General features: G+C 33.3%; 3 protein-coding genes across 3 annotated transcripts; 2 read left to right on the top strand and 1 right to left on the bottom strand.

Annotated features, from left to right (window-relative positions):
* Window positions 1–607: 607 nt before the first annotated feature.
* On the top strand, window positions 608–5,456 carry ALB1 (ALBINA 1). Its single transcript, XM_012982968.2, has 15 exons — window positions 608–1,034; window positions 1,118–1,296; window positions 1,570–1,654; window positions 1,741–2,057; window positions 2,349–2,472; window positions 2,670–2,762; window positions 2,946–3,041; window positions 3,184–3,336; window positions 3,432–3,638; window positions 3,739–3,894; window positions 4,106–4,213; window positions 4,352–4,486; window positions 4,710–4,871; window positions 4,948–5,068; window positions 5,187–5,456. Exons 1-15 carry the CDS (start codon window positions 750–752, stop codon window positions 5,270–5,272), a joined length of 2,307 nt encoding a protein of 768 aa, XP_012838422.2. The 5' UTR covers window positions 608–749; the 3' UTR covers window positions 5,273–5,456.
* A 1,008-nt stretch (window positions 5,457–6,464) lies between these two features.
* On the top strand, window positions 6,465–8,314 carry LOC105958669 (transcription factor BEE 1). The gene is made up of 6 exons (XM_012982680.2): window positions 6,465–6,967; window positions 7,182–7,307; window positions 7,423–7,488; window positions 7,589–7,657; window positions 7,754–7,831; window positions 7,969–8,314. The coding sequence occupies exons 1-6, from the start codon at window positions 6,527–6,529 to the stop codon at window positions 8,080–8,082; spliced, it is 894 nt and encodes a 297-aa protein (XP_012838134.2). The 5' UTR covers window positions 6,465–6,526; the 3' UTR covers window positions 8,083–8,314.
* Window positions 8,315–14,799: 6,485 nt separating this feature from the next.
* On the bottom strand, window positions 14,800–16,909 carry LOC105958838 (uncharacterized). The gene is made up of 4 exons (XM_012982840.2): window positions 16,512–16,909; window positions 16,282–16,384; window positions 15,113–15,281; window positions 14,800–15,022 (listed from the first exon to the last, which is right to left on the bottom strand). The coding sequence occupies exons 1-4, from the start codon at window positions 16,587–16,589 to the stop codon at window positions 14,971–14,973; spliced, it is 402 nt and encodes a 133-aa protein (XP_012838294.1). The 5' UTR covers window positions 16,590–16,909; the 3' UTR covers window positions 14,800–14,970.
* Window positions 16,910–17,435: the final 526 nt, after the last annotated feature.

The following is a 17,435-nucleotide window of genomic DNA, read 5'->3' as shown; positions in this document are numbered from 1 at the left end:
ATCCTATTTTTTGATTTGGTAGCAAATTTTTAGAAATTTGGAAGTAGATTTTTAGGAATTAGATTATTGTTATGGAAAGAGTGAAAAAAGGAATAATTGAGACTAATTATGTTAATTGACATAAGGGTAGAATTGGAAATATAAATTCTAGGGGTTATCACAAAGAAAGATTTAAGGGTTGGACATATCACCATTTATTATCTATATGAGGGGTTTATTGCTAATGACCCCTAAATTTAAATATGTTGCTAACTAAATAATTCAATCTTATTCAAATTAATCGAGCGAACCGACATGCATCAAATTGTACCAAGTAAACTTTAGCCTAGTGGTATCAAAAGCGGGGTTTCGGATCACTTTGGTGGCGTGTGTTGGGTGTGTGCTTGTGTTGTAAGGCCATATAATAAGGCCAATTAACAAAAAAAAAAAAGAAAAAATGTGTCAAATTATTTGGACTTAGGCGAAAAGAATATTAGAGAAAAACTACAAAGCAATATGAAATTTCTTTAAAAATTAATATCTAAAATTGAAGAAATTTTAACGGTCCATATGAATCGCTATTAGAAACACGACTCTGTTGTAATATATGTACATATATTCTTCAACGGAATATATGTACATAAATCGCTATTAGAAACGACGACTCTGTTGTAAATGAAAGAAAGATAAGGTGGGATAACAGCATACGATAAGGAAATCAGGCAATATTTGCCTCTCTCTTCTCTTTCAAGTTTTATGATTATCTAGCCATGGCGATCTGTAATCAAATTCTTCCATCTTGTTCGTCTTCGAGATCAGTCCCAATTTTGAAATCTCTTAAGCCATTGGACCCGCTTCTAGTTTTCTCCCATTCTCTGAGACCAAAAACGCATTCTTTAAATAGGAAAATTCGGAGGCTGAGAGTGGAAGCCACCGCCACCCTCGATTCCCCCAACGGCGCCGTTGGGGTGGCGCCGGAGAATAAGGAAAGAGAAAGTACCTCAGCCACTCCCTATGGACGGCAGTTCTTCCCTTTGGCTGCTATTGTTGGCCAGGTTTGTGCGTGTGTGGGTGTTTTGAATTGTGAATTGTTGTGATGGTGATTAATTAGGGATTTGAATTTGTCTATATTTTTTAGGATGCGATTAAAACTGCACTTTTACTTGGGGCAATTGACCGCGAGATAGGAGGAATAGCAATATCTGGAAAGAGAGGAACTGCCAAAACAGTGATGGCGCGTGGTTTGCACGCTATTCTTCCACCTATTGAAGTGGTACCTGCTTCAATTTCAAATGCCGACCCGGCAAATCCTGACGAGTAAGGTTTGCTTAATTTGGAATCTTTTATATAGATGCTAATGCTATGTATATATCCAACCACCACTGCCTTTGTTAGCTGTTCTTTGCATTTGTTTGTGCCCTTACCACCAGTGCCGTAATTCATAAAAGCTATAATGAAATGATTTCTTTCATGCACTTTTGCTTATTTTTAATTGCTTATATTGATTCTTTCGTCAATCTTTGAAAATTTAGTTTGGCATCGATTATCTATTTACTAAGATCAACCTATCGATGCTTATAACTTTTGAAGGTGGGAAGACGGTCTTGCTGATAGAGTAGAGTACGATTCTGATGGGAGTGTAAAAACCAAAATAATCAGGTCACCTTTTGTTCAGGTAGTTTCTGAAGAACAAATATTTATTATAAGGATCCCAATTTACTCTCTCTTATAGCACCTTTTTTTTTGGTCTTTTTTTTTTAGATTCCACTTGGTGTTACAGAGGATAGACTAATCGGGTCCGTTGATGTCGAAGAATCTATAAAATCTGGAACAACAGTTTTCCAGCCAGGCCTTCTTGCAGAGGCTCATAGAGGAGTTTTGTATGTCGACGAGATTAATTTGTTGGATGAAGGTATTAGCAATTTGCTTCTTAACGTGTTGACTGAAGGAGTCAATATTGTAGAGAGAGAAGGTATCAGCTTTCGCCACCCGTGCAAACCACTTCTTATTGCTACTTACAATCCCGAAGAGGGTTCCGTTCGGGAACATCTTCTCGATCGCATTGCAATAAATTTGAGGTAAGACTTGTTATCAACTTTTCGAAGAACAAAACATATATTTGGGCTTCTTAGCTGGCATGTCCCTATTGGTTGGCTCGTTTGTTACTTTAAGTTCTGTTGATTTTTTCAAAATCATACCCTCTGATGCACCAGATAATAATATATATAGTTTACTTCTATGTCACGATTTTTTTTTTCCCGTTGTTAAGTAGTTTCTACATTTGAATTTTTTCCATCCTACACACTGGTAAAATATTTTTGCACTCGAGTGTTACATTTTTGTTCTTTAGCGACGCCATTCTTCTGCAGTGCAGATCTTCCAATGAGTTTTGAAGATCGTGTTGCAGCCGTTGAAATTGCAACAAAGTTTCAAGAAGAAAGTAAAGAAGTTATTAAATTGGTTGAGGAAGATATGGATGAAGCAAGGACTCAGGTATTGATAAGTTAAAGAAAAAACTCCTCGACAAATTAAACACTTCAATTTCCTTCTCAGGACATCCCGAAATAAGACTGCATTACCATTATTACAATACCTTTGTTTTTTTAGCTCTGTCATATAATACTAGCAATGCTAGGTCAAAAGATGGTTATCGACAAACAATAGTTATGTTGTTTGTGTATTGTGCACAGATAATCTTAGCAAGGGAGTACTTGAAGGATGTGACTGTTAGCAGAGAGCAATTAAAGTACATTGTTATGGAAGCCATTCGAGGTTCTTGCCAGGTTATCAATTGAAACTCGTCCGTATATTTTTGAAGTTCTACTTCTCGTTTTAGGATGAGGCTGTTGGACGTGTTCGTCACACTATCAAAATACAGTATCTATGTTCTAAGTTTGAAATAAGTAAAAAAGAAGCGTATACTATTGTGATCTGGTATTCTTTGAATAATTATATTGAAATTGCAGGGGCACAGAGCCGAACTATATGCTGCGCGAGTGGCGAAATGTTTAGCTGCTCTTGAAGGGCGTGAGAAAGTTGGCGTGGATGACCTGAAGAAAGCTGTTAAGTACCACTGTCTTGTCTTGTTTATTCCGATTCGTTGCTTTTGATTGTATCTCTGTCTTGTCTTAAACTGCATTCGGCTATTATTTTAAAAACATTGAAATAACCTTCTAGAGATGTGACACTTCACTATTAATACAGGTGGAATTGGTCATTATTCCACGGGCAAATTATAACGAAACCCCACCGGACCCACAAAACCAGCAGCAACCTCCACCACCTCCCCCCCCTCCACAAAATCAGGAGAATGCAGAAGAGGAGAAGGAGAAGGAAGAGGCGGAAGATCAAGAAGAGGTTCTTTACTTATCAACACTTAAAAAAAATGTCATTTGCCAACAAAAAAACCAAGTGCTTTCTTATAGAAAATCGGAACCCCTCATTTATAACAGGAGGATGAGAAAGACGAAGAGAACGAACAACAGGACGACGAACAAGTGCCCGAAGAGTTCATCTTTGATGCTGAAGGAGGGTTTGTGGATGAGAAACTTCTCTTCTTTGCACAACAGGCACAACGAAAGAAAGGAAAAGCTGGCAGGGCTAAGAATGTAATTTTCTCCGAGGATAGAGGGCGGTACATTAAGCCAATGCTTCCAAAGGTTCGATCTATTAACCTATTATTGGTGCTGTCTTAATCAGAATTCCGAGGCTGTAATAATTTTCAACTTCTCTTTGCTAATGTTGTTCTATCATGAGCAGGGTGCTGTTAAGAGATTGGCTGTTGATGCAACTCTTAGAGCAGCCGCACCGTATCAGAAGTTGCGCAGAGAAAAGGATGTCTTGAAAACTAGAAAAGTTTTCGTAGAAAAGTCTGACATGCGAGCTAAAAGAATGGCTCGTAAAGCAGGAGCCTTGGTAATTTTTTTTTTTTTTGTATTCATGTTAATTTAAGTTGCAGTATTTAAAATTTTATCTTTATACCCTCTTCTTCCTAACTGCATTGAATTCTGCAAGTTTTGTGTCTACTAACATTGTAAGCAGATTCTGAAATCGATGATATTATCAAGTATTTAAGTATCAGCTTCATTATGATTAATCATCGTCACCTTTTGTCGATAAATGACAGGTTATATTTGTTGTTGATGCAAGTGGAAGTATGGCACTGAACAGAATGCAAAATGCGAAAGGCGCAGCACTCAAATTGCTTGCAGAGAGTTATACAAGCAGAGATCAGGTTCATTTTTAGATGAAATCTTTTTTTCCAAATTAGCTACCATATAATCCTATCTACATATTTCATGAGCCAAAAAATAAAAAATAAATAAAAAAACCCGATATTATCATTTTCTTATTATTTGTGGTTTTTTAATAGGTCTCGATTATTCCCTTCCGTGGAGATGCAGCAGAAGTTCTCCTACCTCCTTCAAGGTCAATTTCCATGGCAAGAAAACGTCTCGAGAGACTTCCTTGTGGTGGAGGTTCTCCGCTTGCCCATGGTCTTACCACGGTATGTATAAAAATAAATAGTGCTACATAATTCTCGTAAATATATTATGTCAAATTTTCCTCCTTTGGTCTCACTTGTAATCGACATTAAAACACGAATAAATGCTTATGCATTTGGTCGAGACCGACATACATAATTCCTATCACGAGTAATCCTTTTTTTTTTTTTTTACTTTTTCTCATTATCGAAACTTTTTCTCATTATCGAAACTTTTTCTCGTCAGGCTGTGAGAGTTGGAATGAATGCAGAGAAGAGCGGTGACGTGGGGCGAATAATGATTGTTGCCATAACCGATGGGAGAGCCAACATTTCTCTAAAACGATCCAACGATCCTGAAGCAGCTGCAGCTTCTGATATGCCTAGACCCACTGCTAAGGAGATTAAGGTTTCCAACTTTTGTTTGTCTGAATATTTCTAACTTAATTTTTTATCGGAATTAACGCTTAACACGTTTATTTCAGGATGAGATTCTCGAGGTTGCTGGGAAAATATATAAAGCAGGGATGTCACTCCTTGTAATCGATACAGAGAATAAGTTCGTCTCAACTGGTTTCGCTAAGGAGATAGCACGAGTTGCTCAAGGTATACGCCCAAGTTTCAATTTTTCGAACCTATAGAATAATAATTCCCGTGTTCTAAAGTTTTTGAAATGGATTTTTTTAACAACTATTTCGTATTTGTGTTTTTTTTTTTTCGACAGGAAAATATTACTATCTGCCTAATGCTTCGGATGCTGTTATATCGGCAACAACTAAGGAAGCATTGGCTGATTTCAAGAACTCTTAATTCAGACCAGCCCAAAACTATCAGTATTAAGTCTTGTGATTTTGAGCGGCTTATTCAATTTTTTCTTCTTCTTTGGTGTGGGTATTGAAATGTAATTTTACGCAGAATTATTTTCTTATGTTTGTCATATAATTTACAAACATTTGATTTTTGTGATATTGTGTAGAGAATTAATTTGTAGGCAGCTTCTTCTTCTTCACATCTTAATAGATAAAAGTTAGGGTAAATTACGGCCACCCTTGAGGTAAGGTCAAATTACAAAAGACCCCTTTTGCTTGGTAATTAGAACCATTCCCCTCAATTACTTTTTTTAAACGTCAGTTCTTATGGTGTCAAATTCAACATAATCTTTTAGATTCCGTGGAATATTCTCTACTTTGTACTAGTATTGTGTAAAAATACAGTTTCTGATGCACCACAACTGATATTTACAAGTCAAGAGACACATCTCATATGATCATCTTGTTTCAAAATGTGGAGCTCGGATGAGGTAAAACGGGTACAAACTGGAGAATATTCCACATTGTCTAGAAGATTTCGCTAAATTTGACACCGTAAGGATGGACGTGTAAGAAGATTCATAGTTGAGGGGTGGTTATAATTACCCAAACAAAAGGAATTTTTTTCGTAATTTGACCTTACCTGTGGGGTGATGGTAATTTATCGTAAAAGTTATTTTAAAATCCCCCCCCCCCCCCCCCCCCCCCCCCCTATTTATTTTCAAAAATTCCACAACATATTATAAATGTGATAAGATTTCTAAAAAAAACAAAAAAATTACGGAACTTTCTGAATTTGGAACATATTTTCAAATTCCAATTTTTTTCGGAATCGAAAGTCATTGTCTACTTCTTAGAAAAAAAGTCAGATTCTTTTTCGGAAAAGATCAATTCCGATTCGTTTCATTCGACTTTCATCCCAAACCATAATTAAACTCATCATCCTCTTGTATACCCCCTATCATATGTTCTGGTCCCATGGCTACTAAGTATATATATATATATGTATATGTATATATATGGACCCCATAATTTGGATATACACCCACTGTATATACTACCCACCATTAAACACAACCATCGAACCCCAACTTGCCACGTGGCACACTAAAACACATCAATATTTTCTCCATTAGTTTAACCATAAACTAAACTCAAAAAATAATGCTAAAAAGAACTGACTTTTGCCTCATATATATATACACACACACACAAACATAATACATACAGCAATCACTTGTTAAACAAAGAAAAAATGGCTGATCAGTACTTATTATTACAAGGTCTAGAAAATCTCAAGAACTCATTCTCTTTATCAGACACTAGTACTGCTGATCCCAATTTTGATTTTATCCTAAACCAGTTTTACACTAATCCAATTCCAATTCCAATTCCAATTCCAAATCATCATCATCATCATCAACAACAAAACCCTGGATTTGCATTTGACAATCTATTCTTCCCCCCTCCTCCTCTACCTGAAAATGATGACGAATCGCCCGTAAAATCGGAAAATTTTTCCGGTTTGTTCTTACATGGTGATCAGGATACTATCAACACTCCCCTGCCTCAACAAACTATCTCCAACTATAACAACAAGAGGAAAGCAGTCGAAACCGGCACCACCACTCCTCGAACCGCAAACTCTTCACCTCAAGTCTCTTCTGATAATGGTGGCTTCATCACTAGGAAAAATGTAAGCCCCTCTCTCTCTCTCTCTCTCAATATATATCTTACTCTCTCTCTCTCTCTCTCTCTCTCTCTCTCTCAATCTCTCTCAATATATATCTTACTCTCTCTCTCTCTCTCAATATCTCTCTGAATATCTCTCTCTCTGAATATATCTCTCTGTCTCTCTGTCTCTCTCTCTCTCTCTCTCTAACAGTGTGTTTTGTGTAATGTGTAAACAGAGTACAACAAAAAGAGGAAAGAAAATGAAAGGGAATGAAAAGAAAGATGAAATCAAGAGAATGGAAGTTGTTCATGTTAGAGCTAAGAGAGGCCAAGCCACTGACAGTCATAGTTTAGCTGAAAGGGTATATTTTTCAATTTTAATTCTTTTCTTTTATTTATTTATTATTTATTTATTTATTTATTTTCCTTATGAATATGTAATAATAATAACAATAACTTGTTTTCATGTATTATTAGGTCAGAAGAGAAAAAATCAATGAGAGGTTAAAATGTCTGCAAGACATTGTTCCAGGATGCTACAAGGTAATTAATTAACTAATTATTAATTAATTAATATTTATTTCAGATTTTGTTTTTGTTTAATTAATTATCATACTTATATTTGTTAAAAACAAATGAACAGACTATGGGAATGGCAGTAATGTTGGATGAGATCATTAATTATGTCCAGTCCTTGCAAAATCAAGTAGAGGTGAGTAATTATTCTATTTAATAAAAAAATTCCATATTAATTAATAATTAATTAATTAACCAAAAATTATTCTAACTATGTTTTGTTTTTCGACAGTTTCTTTCGATGAAGCTAACGACGGCAAGCTCGTTTTACGACTTCAACTCCGAGGCAGATGCATTGGAGACAATGCAGGTAGCGGATTTTTTTAAGATTTTTTTTTTTTTTTAATTCTTGTAACATTAGATATAAAAATATAACAAGAAACAAATATAAATAATTATTGGTTACTTATTTATTTATTTATATTTTTTATTTTTAATATTTTGCAGAGACAAAAGGCATTAGAAACATTCAAGATTCAAAATGGATATTCTTCAGCTGATCAGTTTGCTCCATTAGACCTCACTTTTGGCTGTTTTCCTCAATTCCCACACCACAGATGAATTCAGATTAATTAATTACCAATGTTAATTTCCCTCTTTTTTTTTTTAATTCAATTTGTGCCAAAGGAAATATATTATATTTAATTGTATCCATTCACACACATGTGGGAAATTAATGAATTTTTTTTTTGTTAATGAAATGTATAATCTTGTGATTTAATCTGAATTATTAAAGACTCCAGAGATGTGGGCTGCCGACATTAAAATATTATCTACAATATTAATTTGTTAATTAATTAGTTTAAGACTTATGATTAGATGTGTTAACAGACAGACAGCAGCCAAATAATGTACTTGTGATAGACAATTTTTTTTTTTTTTTAATGTTATCTCTCTTGTTTAGTGTTGTCTGATTAGTATTTTGATTGCATCTTTCTCAATTATTATTTTCTTTGTTTCTATTTCAAGAACATATATATATATATATATATATATATATATATATTTTTTTTTTTTATCTGGGTCTTTTTTCTTGAGTGGGACGTCTTGGCTTTGCTGATTTTAGTGTCTTTTGAATTTCAAAAGAGACGTAATATCTCATTAGCAAAAGAATAAATAAGAAAACCTTAAAATATGCAAAAATATCTTTATTACATTTGATGTGATGCCAAAAAGAATAGATTAGTAACCATGAATTATATATAGATAAGGTTAAGTTACCAACGTGCCTGAAATATGCTTAAATAACTTTAATGTTCCCGTGGTATCGATAATTGCACTCATCCCTGAAATATAGTTATTATTTATGGATAATGCATTGGATACGTTATTCCGATAATGTTCTAAGAGACTATTACATTTAGCTAGTGGCGGAGAGAACATAGAATTAGGGGGTGACATGGTTCCCCCAACATTTCTCAAATCACACATAGCTCTTTGTTGGTCCTCCACTTCCTGAAACTAATAGTCCATTAGAACTCTGTCGGAATAACGTAAATGTATTTTCTCATTAGAGTTTCTAACTATGTTTTATGATGGTGAGTGTAATTATCAATACTACAATGACCTTACAGTTATTAAGCATACCTCAGGGGTGTAGGTGTAATTTACCCTATAGATAATGATTAAATAATAGGGTGTGATAAATGTTGTCGGGACTTTGAACGCGATCTTGACTATTTTCGAGCCTGATTTTTTGCAAAACTCAGAATACATAATTTATAGTTGTTTAAGTTATCTTTCTAATCCAACTTGAATCACCAATATTAAATGTCGTGTGTGAAAGATATGCATGAATCAATGAACACTACACAAAATTTGATTGTTTTGAATTATCTATGACACATAACTTTGTAAGGGTAATTTACAGGTCACCCCTGAGTTAATCTCAAATTACTAAAAGCATCTTCTTGTTTGAGTAATTATAACAATCACCGCAATTATGAATTTTCTTACATGTCCGCCCTTATGGTGTCGAATTTAACATAATTTTCCAAATTATGTGGAATGTTCTCTAGTTTGTACTTACTTTGTGCAAAAATACAGTTTTAGAAGCACCACAATCTGATATTGACAGGCCAAGAGATACATCTTAGAGCATCTCCGACCGGTCTCACCATTTTTTCACCAAATCCCATTTATGGTGGTGAAAAAATGGGTTCATCTCCTACCGGTAGCACACCATTTTACTCATCCACCATTTTTGGTAGAAAAATGGTGTTTCTGGTCTCCAATGGGTTTCACCAAAATTTAGACCAAATATTAAAATAATAATATTTCACCATTTCACCACTTATAGGAAATGCGATTTGGTTTGGTCTCCCATGGCATTTCACCATATACGCCCCAAAACTATAAATATAATGTTAATCGTAATTTTATAATATTTTATTTCTTAAATATTAATTATAGATCCAATGTTAAGCAATAAATTTTCTTAACTATATGATTTAAAAATTATGTTATCAATTTTGAAAAACTGTCTAAACATGAAATAACATGAACTCAAATTATTTTAAATATAATAAAATCATATATAAATAATAATCTCATAAATTATTGCATAAATCATATATTAAGTACGACATGAGAATTTAAATAAGCAGTTCATGATGATTTAAATTTATATAATTTGTGTTATTGTTTATCATGTTATGTTGTTTGTTATTTTATGAGCTATGTATTTCAATTTAAATGTCTCGTCTTGTATTTCATCAATTGAAGTGTGTTTCGTTAATCATTCTATTGTTGCTTATTATATTTTATTAATAGCAATTAGTGTATTAGTTAAGTAAAGAAATGAACTAAGGGTGCATTTGGATGGAGGGATTTGGGGGAGGGATTTCAAATCCATAATAACAAATCCCTGGGACTTGTTTGGATTGAGGGATTTGGAAATGGATTTCAAATCCCCACCCCTCCTTTTTAGTTGATTTTGGAGCAATAGTGATGGATTTCAAATGACTCCAAAATTGGAGTCATTTCAAATCCATTCCCCAAATCAAATCCCTCCCCAAATCCCTCCATCCAAATGGACCCTAATAAACATTGATACCAACAAAATATACAAATTAATAAAAAATAAGCATATTTATATTATTAAAATTAATGTTTTGTTAATAATAACAAATGTATTTATATTTTAAAAATTAATTTAATAATTAATACCAATTTATTTACGATAAATATGCTAATAAGTTGGTAATCGGGTGCAATTAGTTAAAATCGTCATTTTATATGATACTTAATAAAATGGTGTTAATTACGCCAAATCCTATTTTCACCTCTATATTTGGTAGGAAAAATAGGATTTGGTGGAAAAAATAGGAAAATGGTGGACCGGTGGGAGATGAAAATTCCTTCACCAAAAAATTTGGTGGAAAAATAGGATTTGAGTATTTGGTGATATGGGGGTTGACCACGGTGGGAGGCTAAAACCAAATCTCTATAATTTTAGGTGTAATGGTATATAGGAATTTCGGGTGGGAGGCTAAAAACACCTAAATTAGATGAAAAAATGGCGTTATGGTGTCCGGTCGGAGATGCCCTTATGATCATCTTATTTCAAAATATGGAGCTCGAATGTGGTAAAACGAGTACAAACTGGAGAATATTCTACATAATCTATAAGATTGCACTAAATTTGACACACACAAAAGTGGACGTGTAAACATATTTATTGTTGAAGGGTGGTTATAATTACCCAAATTTAAAGAGTTTTTTTCTTCATAATTTAACCTTACCTCAGGGAAGTCGCCGTAATTTACCTTGGTTTTTTAATTTGTTTATTACAACTACTTAATTGTCAAGACATTCTATCATGCTCAAAACCTCCATACTATTCATTACTTCTACCTTACACATGCCACTACAATTAGTGCATACCATTTGATAATTAATTATAATATTATTTATCCCAAACAACAAATCTTCCAACATTTAGCACTAGCAAAAATCCATGTCGACAATAAATAATTACAAAGGTGGTGCCTACAAAATAATTGACACACTAAATCTCAAGGATGTTGCCAATTCATGATATGAATGATTGTAAAAGGGGTCTATAAATAAATAAATAATATATATATATTTTTAATTAAAATTAAAAAAAAAAGTTAAAAAAAAATGCGCCCACATAGAGAGAAGAATCAAGAAGATACATTGCATCAATTAGGAGACAGCTTAGAATGGGGCAGATGCTGCCTTAAAGTTGATAAAACGATGTGGGATCTCACAAATTTTGTCTAAATCACTTTTCTTTCTCATTCTAATTTCTCGTTGACTCCCCTTTTGACCATTTCTTTCTTTTGCCTATTTCTTGGAGCATATGCATGCACCCCAACACCAACACCAATGGATAGGGTTATATTTCCTAATATGCATTAAGGATCACTCATCAATATCTAATATATATATATATATATATATATATATATATATATATATATATATATATATATATATATATATATATATATATATATATATATATATATATATATATCAGGTGAAGATGGGGACAGGTTCCTGGTAAATATTATGGGCAAGTTCAAGGTTCCAACTTATACTGTCAATCCAGCTTTAAAGCTGGGGGGAAGTAGTTAGTATGTCAAAAGATACATCTCTGATATTAACCCTTGCCACTTCGGAAACAATTATTTTTTTGGGTAAATTACAACAACCCCTGAGGTATGGTCAAGTTATAAAAAAATGCACCCCTCAACTATAAATTTCTTACACATCCACATTTACGATGTCAAAATTTAGTTGAATCTTCTAGATTATATGAAACATTCTCAATTTTGTACCCGTTTTATCCCATTCGAACTCCACATTTTGAAAGCAAGATGATCATAAGATGTGTTTTTTGGATTGTATATATCAGATTGTGGTGCATCAGAAACTGCATTTTTGCACAAAATGAGGACAATGCAGAGAACATTCCACGGAATCAAGAAGATTATGTTGAATATGACATCGGCCATAAGGATTCATAGTTGATGGGTAGTTGTAATTATCCAAACATGAAGAGGTTTTTCGTAATTTGAACCATACTTCAGGGGTGGTTGTAATTTACCCTATTTTTTTATTTTATTTATTATTAGCATTTCTCCCCGTTAAATGCACGGGATATTATTTTAAAAGTGGAAAAATAATTATTTAAATACATGGCAACAACAATTATAATAAAATGATATATTACACTATTCTACTAAACCTAATTAGTGATATTCATACAAATCTGATAATACAAATTCACTTCACAAAAGATTATATAAATTTAATTGTTATAAAATGAAATTGATCATTAAAAAATTGAAGCAATTAATAAAACAAAAAATTAAAGGAAAAAAATAAAAAAGAAAGAAACATGTAAGTATAATTAGAGTTGTATGATTGAAAAATAACTAAAAAATAAGAGATTGATATTGAAAGGATTCCACTGTGATTCGATTTGAATTTATAATTTTTTACAATTGGAAAATTAGTAAAGAAAAAAATAATTACAAAAATGCCAGGTTGCTTAGGATTGCCTTAGCCACTTGGAACATTTCTTCAATACGTCGGATCTTCTTACAACAAAACACTCCAATCAACGTTATACCGACGCTATATAATCGTCGGCGTTGGGTACAAATTACTAAGTTTTTGTTTAGTAGTCAAGTGCCAAGATCAGATTAGGCAATATAAGATTATACAGTCTTATTAAACCTCGTTTGGTTGGTGGAATAAGCCACAATTGATTAAATAATTATGTCTTGTCTAATATTTGGTTAACACAATAAATTTTTGGGGATCACTATTTCAAATCCCAACTTTTGCTTACTTGAATACCAAAAAAATAAAAAATAAATAATTAATTGTAAATTACTTTAATACCCTTAATGAAATTAAAACTAAAAAAATATTACAAATACTATTTTTCTTTCTTAAATACCAAATAATCAAAAACTCAAAAAACCATTTCCCTCCTTCTCCACCTCCTTCTTCTCCCTCCCCAAAAACCCTTCTAAAAAATCTTCCTCACAACAAACCCTTCTAAAAAATCTCACAACAAACCCTTCTAAAAAATATCAAAACTAAAGAAATTAAAACCTCACAAAACGTATAAAATTGAGTTATAAGACAATAATATGGTAGTATATATGAAAGGAGAACACATTAAGGTAAGTATCGATGTCTTTTTTGAGCTTCGAAGTCGATTTTGAAGTTTTTTTTTTTTGAAACCCGTCGGCAATTTTCGACACATACAGGTCGATTTTTTGGTCAATTTTCGACACCAACGTGTCGAAAAAGAAAAAAAAAAAAAAAAAAAAAACCAAATTTCGACACCTACCTGTCGAAAATTGTCCAAATTTCGACAGGTATGTGTCGAAAAAATACTGTTGGTAAAAAAAAAAAAAAAAAAAAAATTTTTTTTTTTTTTTTTTTTTTTTTTTTGTTTTTTTTTTTGTTTTTCGACACCTACCTGTCGAAAATTGTCCAAATTTCGACAGGTAGGTGTCGAAATTTGGTTTTTTTTTTTTTTTTTTTTTTTTTTTTTTTTTCTTTTTCGACACGTTGGTGTCGAAAATTGACCAAAAATCGACCTGTATGTGTCGAAAATTGCCGACGGGTTTCAAAAAAAAAAACTTCAAAATCGACTTCGAAGCTCAAAAAAGACATCGATACTTACCTTAATGGCTTCTCTTTCCACATATACTACCATATTATTGTCTTATAACTCCATTTTATAAGTTTTGTGAGGTTTTGATTTTTTGAATTTGGAGATGTTTTGGAGGATTTAAGAAGATGAAAAAGATAGGGTTTAATTGGGTTGTCGCGGCAGTTACGAGCACGTACGGTGGCGTTCGGCGGCGGCGGCGTCGGCGGCGGCGGCGGCGGCGGCGGCGGTCAGGGTTGGAGAGGAGAAGAAATGGTGGAGGTTTTTTTTTTTTAACAACAAAGGATTTTTTTTCTTTTTTTTTTTATTTGGTTTTTGAATAGGTAATTTCTAATAAAATTTGATATAATTGATATTTTGTATGAAAGGGTGTTTTTGTAATTTTCTTTTTATTTTGGTTTTAAAGTAAGAAAAAACTTATAAATATGTAGTCAATTGTGGTTTTCAACTAGGTAGTATTCAACTAAGCAAAAATTAGTATTCAAAATAGTTGCCCCCTAAATTTTTTAGGCCGACCGGCAATTACTAACAAAATAACTCTTATATTGAGTTGTCGCGGTGAGATTGCATGATCCTATCTTGGCTAATCTTAAATTCGAGAAGCAAACAAGGCCTTAGAGTCAAATTGTATATTTGGACTAGTGTTGAGTTAGCAGAATGTCAAGCAACTAATATAAACTCATTCAGATTGATGCCACTGAAGGGTACAATCTCGTAAGCTAAATGTACAAACTAGAGAAATAAACCACAACGGGCAAGTACAAAAGCCGACAAGTCTAACCGAATCACCAGTTGTTGGTTTTCTTCTTTTGGGAGGGAGGCATATCTTCGAAAAACCTATCACACAAATAAAACTGATAAGAACACGATCAAAACATTATACTGCACGGCATTTTTGCAAAGGAATGTAAAGAAATCGATACTTACATTTCTGCGATTCTCTTATTCTGATCGGAACAAATGTATGGATATAAATCTTCGACGGTCATACTGGCAAAACTAGCACTGACGTTTTGCTTCGATAAGTTGCAGTCAAAGGCCGAAGCCTCTTGTACATCTTTTAGCTGCCCTTTCAAATGCTCCATAAAGATGAAACCTGAGAATATGCTGAACATAAATCGCAGTTTTTCGAACATGAAGAATAAAAAAGAAAAAAAAAATTCAAGGCATCAGCGAAAAATAACAAGACGGATAAAATGTGAGTCAAATAGAAACGGAAAGTACTTCTCGACCAAGATAGATAACAAAATGCAAGCACATAGTTATTAGAAAAAACGGGCATCGACCGTTCAACTTGAATTTACGAAGTAGTCATCGTTTTTTAAAGTTCCACCATATACAAATAGCGATTTCAGACACGGAATTGCATTATTCACATAGATGTTAAGACCATGTACTTATACACTTAACACCTGCCCTAATTAATACTATTACCGATCCCACTGACCAGAAATCGCTAAAATTCCATGACTTAGTTATATCAAATTAAGGTGATGCTTGCAAAAAGGTTTTTTTTTTTGGTTGATAATTTGTTTTTTAGGTGTTTGCAAAATCAACTTTTGCTTTTGCTTATCTTAAAATAAGCTGCTTTTAGCTGTAATTTTAAAAGCACCCACGGACATGCTTTTTCAATATAAGTTGATTTTTCAGCGTATTTGCAAACACCCTAACTTCTAGAAATAAACACTTAAAACCAACTTAAATAAGCTTTTGCAAACACCACCTAAATGGATATCAAGAAACGGCGCATAATAAAAAGAACTACCAACGTAACTTTGGCAACAGAGATTATTTAGTTCGTGACAATTTACACTCCTTATAATTCAACGTAAAATTTTCAAATCGAAGGCAACTATCAATGTTATGCAATGCACCCAAAATCCGGACGTCATTGTTTCTGTTTTGCCGACAAATGACACTTTCAAACACTACACAGTCGAACGAAATTCGAATCCTTTTCTACAAATGTACCCAAAAGATTATAATTTTCGTTTGCCACGGTAACTAAATACACGCAGCATACGCGTTCAACATGAGAAAAAATCACAACCAAAAATTTGTGGCATATGAAATTAAAATTGAAGAGAAGAACATACTGAGTTCTCGAAGCATCCGCAAGTTGAAATTCTTTGCCAAAGATTCATGGCCGATTTTCTGGGCTCGCATGTTCGCCATATGTTTTAATCCCATCAGCAAATCCTGATTGAGCAGAAACCAACACCATTCAATCTACATTATTTTCATTAAAGTAAAATCCCCCCCAAATAAATAATTGTTTTCAGAATTAAAGAATACAGAAATTTTATCTGTAAAAAAAACAACTTACGAGTTCGGATTCGGTTAGAGAACAGAGCCAGCGTACATCATCTATATCGTTGTTGCCCAGCGCGATTTGTTTATCCATTACCTGAACCTGTAAATAATTCCGGCGTCGGGATTTTTTTTTTTTTTTTTCTAATCTTAAAACAATCAGAAATTGTGAAAATAATCAATTTCTTTTTTCAATCGTTGGAGCAGCGGACGAGATGAGGGAGAGTTAGTGTGTGTTGTGTGCGCAAGAGAGAGCGGCGGGGAGCACGGCGGCGCGAGGGCTTCTCCGCTACTTGTACTTCTGTCGACGGCGAGAAGAAAAAAAGATCCGACTTTACTAGGAAAAGAACAGGGTGGAGTTCCGAATCTCTCTCTTTTTTCTTTGAATTTCTAAATTTTTTCCAGCCCTAACATAATTTTTAATTTCAATTTTAGACCCAAAATAGTGTTTTCCGTTAGATGTAAACGGAGAATTGACGGAGTGGATGAAGTGTTTAAAATTAAACTTTTGAGGTGAATTTTATTTACATTGAAAAAACAGGGACCAAAAGTAGAATCTAGTGAAACATGAGGGGCGAAAAATATAATTTTCCTTTAAATATATAAACAATGACAAAATGCAATTCACCCCCTATAAATTTCTATTTTTCGCACTTCCCCCCATAAAAATGCATATCCCATCAAAATATTATATTGATTGTACTCTGCCCATAAGCCATCTTTTTTAGGGCATTGTACAATAAAAATAATATTTTAAGGGGAATGTGTAAAAAAATAATGTTTTTAAGGGACGTGCAATAAAAATAATATTTAAAGGGGCAATGTGCAACAAAAATACTCAATTCCGATGAATAATCCATTGGAGTTTTGCTATTGGGGCAAGTGCAACATGAATGATATTTTGAAGGGGGCATTGACTTTTAAAATTTTTGAGAGGGTA

Source organism: Erythranthe guttata, chromosome 14, assembly GCF_056151865.1.
Source record: "Erythranthe guttata isolate IM_541 chromosome 14, IM_541, whole genome shotgun sequence".
NCBI classification, from domain to species: Eukaryota; Viridiplantae; Streptophyta; class Magnoliopsida; order Lamiales; family Phrymaceae; genus Erythranthe; species Erythranthe guttata.
Note: the sequence above shows the minus strand (reverse complement) of the source record. Positions and strands in the feature narration are given on the sequence as shown.

What these genes read in the sequence shown, in the direction of transcription:
- ALB1 (XM_012982968.2), top strand. Translation starts at nt 750, where the DNA reads ATGGCGATCTGTAATCAAATTCTTCCATCTTGTTCGTCTTCGAGATCA. An exon ending in GACCCGGCAAATCCTGACGA is followed by an intron (nt 1,297 to 1,569) that starts GTAAGGTTTGCT and finishes TAACTTTTGAAG; the next exon opens with GTGGGAAGACGGTCTTGCTG. An exon ending in CCACTGCTAAGGAGATTAAG is followed by an intron (nt 4,872 to 4,947) that starts GTTTCCAACTTT and finishes CGTTTATTTCAG; the next exon opens with GATGAGATTCTCGAGGTTGC.
- LOC105958669 (XM_012982680.2), top strand. Translation starts at nt 6,527, where the DNA reads ATGGCTGATCAGTACTTATTATTACAAGGTCTAGAAAATCTCAAGAAC. An exon ending in GTCATAGTTTAGCTGAAAGG is followed by an intron (nt 7,308 to 7,422) that starts GTATATTTTTCA and finishes ATGTATTATTAG; the next exon opens with GTCAGAAGAGAAAAAATCAA. An exon ending in ATGCATTGGAGACAATGCAG is followed by an intron (nt 7,832 to 7,968) that starts GTAGCGGATTTT and finishes AATATTTTGCAG; the next exon opens with AGACAAAAGGCATTAGAAAC.
- LOC105958838 (XM_012982840.2), bottom strand. Translation starts at nt 16,589, where the DNA reads ATGGATAAACAAATCGCGCTGGGCAACAACGATATAGATGATGTACGC. An exon ending in CTCTAACCGAATCCGAACTC is followed by an intron (nt 16,385 to 16,511) that starts GTAAGTTGTTTT and finishes CTGCTCAATCAG; the next exon opens with GATTTGCTGATGGGATTAAA. An exon ending in AATAAGAGAATCGCAGAAAT is followed by an intron (nt 15,023 to 15,112) that starts GTAAGTATCGAT and finishes TTTGTGTGATAG; the next exon opens with GTTTTTCGAAGATATGCCTC.